The sequence below is a fragment of the Merops nubicus genome, unplaced genomic scaffold, assembly GCF_000691845.1.
Source record: "Merops nubicus isolate BGI_N331 unplaced genomic scaffold, ASM69184v1 scaffold40377, whole genome shotgun sequence".
Classification (NCBI taxonomy): Eukaryota; Metazoa; Chordata; class Aves; order Coraciiformes; family Meropidae; genus Merops; species Merops nubicus.
This window is the reverse complement of record NW_008621654.1, coordinates 1-1162: the sequence shown is the minus strand read 5'-3', so window position 1 is coordinate 1162 and position 1162 is coordinate 1. Positions and strand designations below refer to the sequence as shown.

Below are 1162 nucleotides of genomic sequence, written 5' to 3'. Positions count from 1 at the left end.
TGTGCCAGGCTGCCCAGGGCAGTGGTGGAGTCCCCACCCCTGGAGGGGTTTCCAAGCTGTGGAGATGTGGGGTGAGGGACACGGGGCAGTGGGGACCTGGCAGTGCTGGGGGATGGTTGCCACCAAAAGCTGCCTTGGCACCACATCTGCCGTGTAGAGGTGCCACACAGCCCCTCTGAAGCTGGCAACTCCTGCTAGCTTGTCCCTGGGGTCCCAGTGCTCCCACTGAGGAGGGGGCAGCGGGCACAGCTCTGGACAGGCTGTAACCTCTCCCCTTGTGCCCACTGCAGCCGTGCCAGGAGAAGCTGCTGTTGGCAGCGTGTGCCCGGCCCCGTGCCCACCACCAGCCAGGCCATGAAGACAGAGAAGGAGGAGGCTGTGCCCACCTTCCCCCTGGGGGGTAAATACGCTGGAGAGGGGGCAGGTGAGGCCCTTGTGCCACGGGGCAGGACGGTGGGGGGAGAAGATTTTGTTGCTGTTGACATAAGGCCCCTTTGGGCAAATCCCACCCTGGAGGGGCGGCCGGGAGCACCCTGAGGGCACACCCTTGGCATCGCCCAGCCCATGCAGGGCACCAGCAGGATTCACCTTCACCCCAGCAGCTTTTTATAAAGATTCTCCCTCTCTAAGCACTCTGGAGGGCTCCTGCTCTTCCAGCCCCTTCCATACCAGTGCCCTGCAGACCCTGCAGGATGCCCATACGGGTGGGAGGAGGGTGGGCAGGGCGGTGGTGTGGGCAGGGGCTGGGCTCAGCGGTGCCTCACGGGCTCTCCCTCGCAGGCTGCAGTGAGGCCGCTCTGCCCGGCGGCCCCATGCCCGTGGTGGGCACCGGAGGGACCCCAGCCCAGGACCTGAGGCCACTGAAGCGGAGACCTGTCCCAGGTGAGCCTGGCACCCACCCTGCCCCTGGGGGGGGTTGGCAATGCCAGCCTGGGCATGGCTGAGGCCAACACACCCGTCTCCTTGCAGGGAAGCACTACCAGTGCTCGAGCTACGGCTGCAAGCTGGCCTTCCCCAGCATGCAGGAGCTGATGGACCACCTGAAGGTCCACTACAGACCCACGCAGTCCCTTGAGGGTAAGGCCTTGTCGTGGCAGGGTGCCCTTTCTCAGCTGGGAGGTGGCAAGGGGGGGCTTGGCACTGTGGCAGTGCCCGTGGTGGT

The 1162-nt window shown here is 65.7% G+C and overlaps 1 protein-coding gene across 1 annotated transcript in view; it reads left to right on the top strand.

Moving 5' to 3' along the window:
- Positions 1-1077, top strand: part of ZNF414 (zinc finger protein 414) — a gene marked incomplete at its 3' end in the record, with an annotated part of 1972 nt that extends 895 nt beyond the window's left edge. Inside the window, exons 2-4 of the mRNA XM_008944552.1 lie at positions 291-424; positions 781-882; positions 970-1077. Coding sequence (XP_008942800.1) covers positions 291-424; positions 781-882; positions 970-1077 — 344 coding nt within the window. The remainder of the gene's footprint in view (positions 1-290; positions 425-780; positions 883-969) is intronic.
- Positions 1078-1162: the final 85 nt, after the last annotated feature.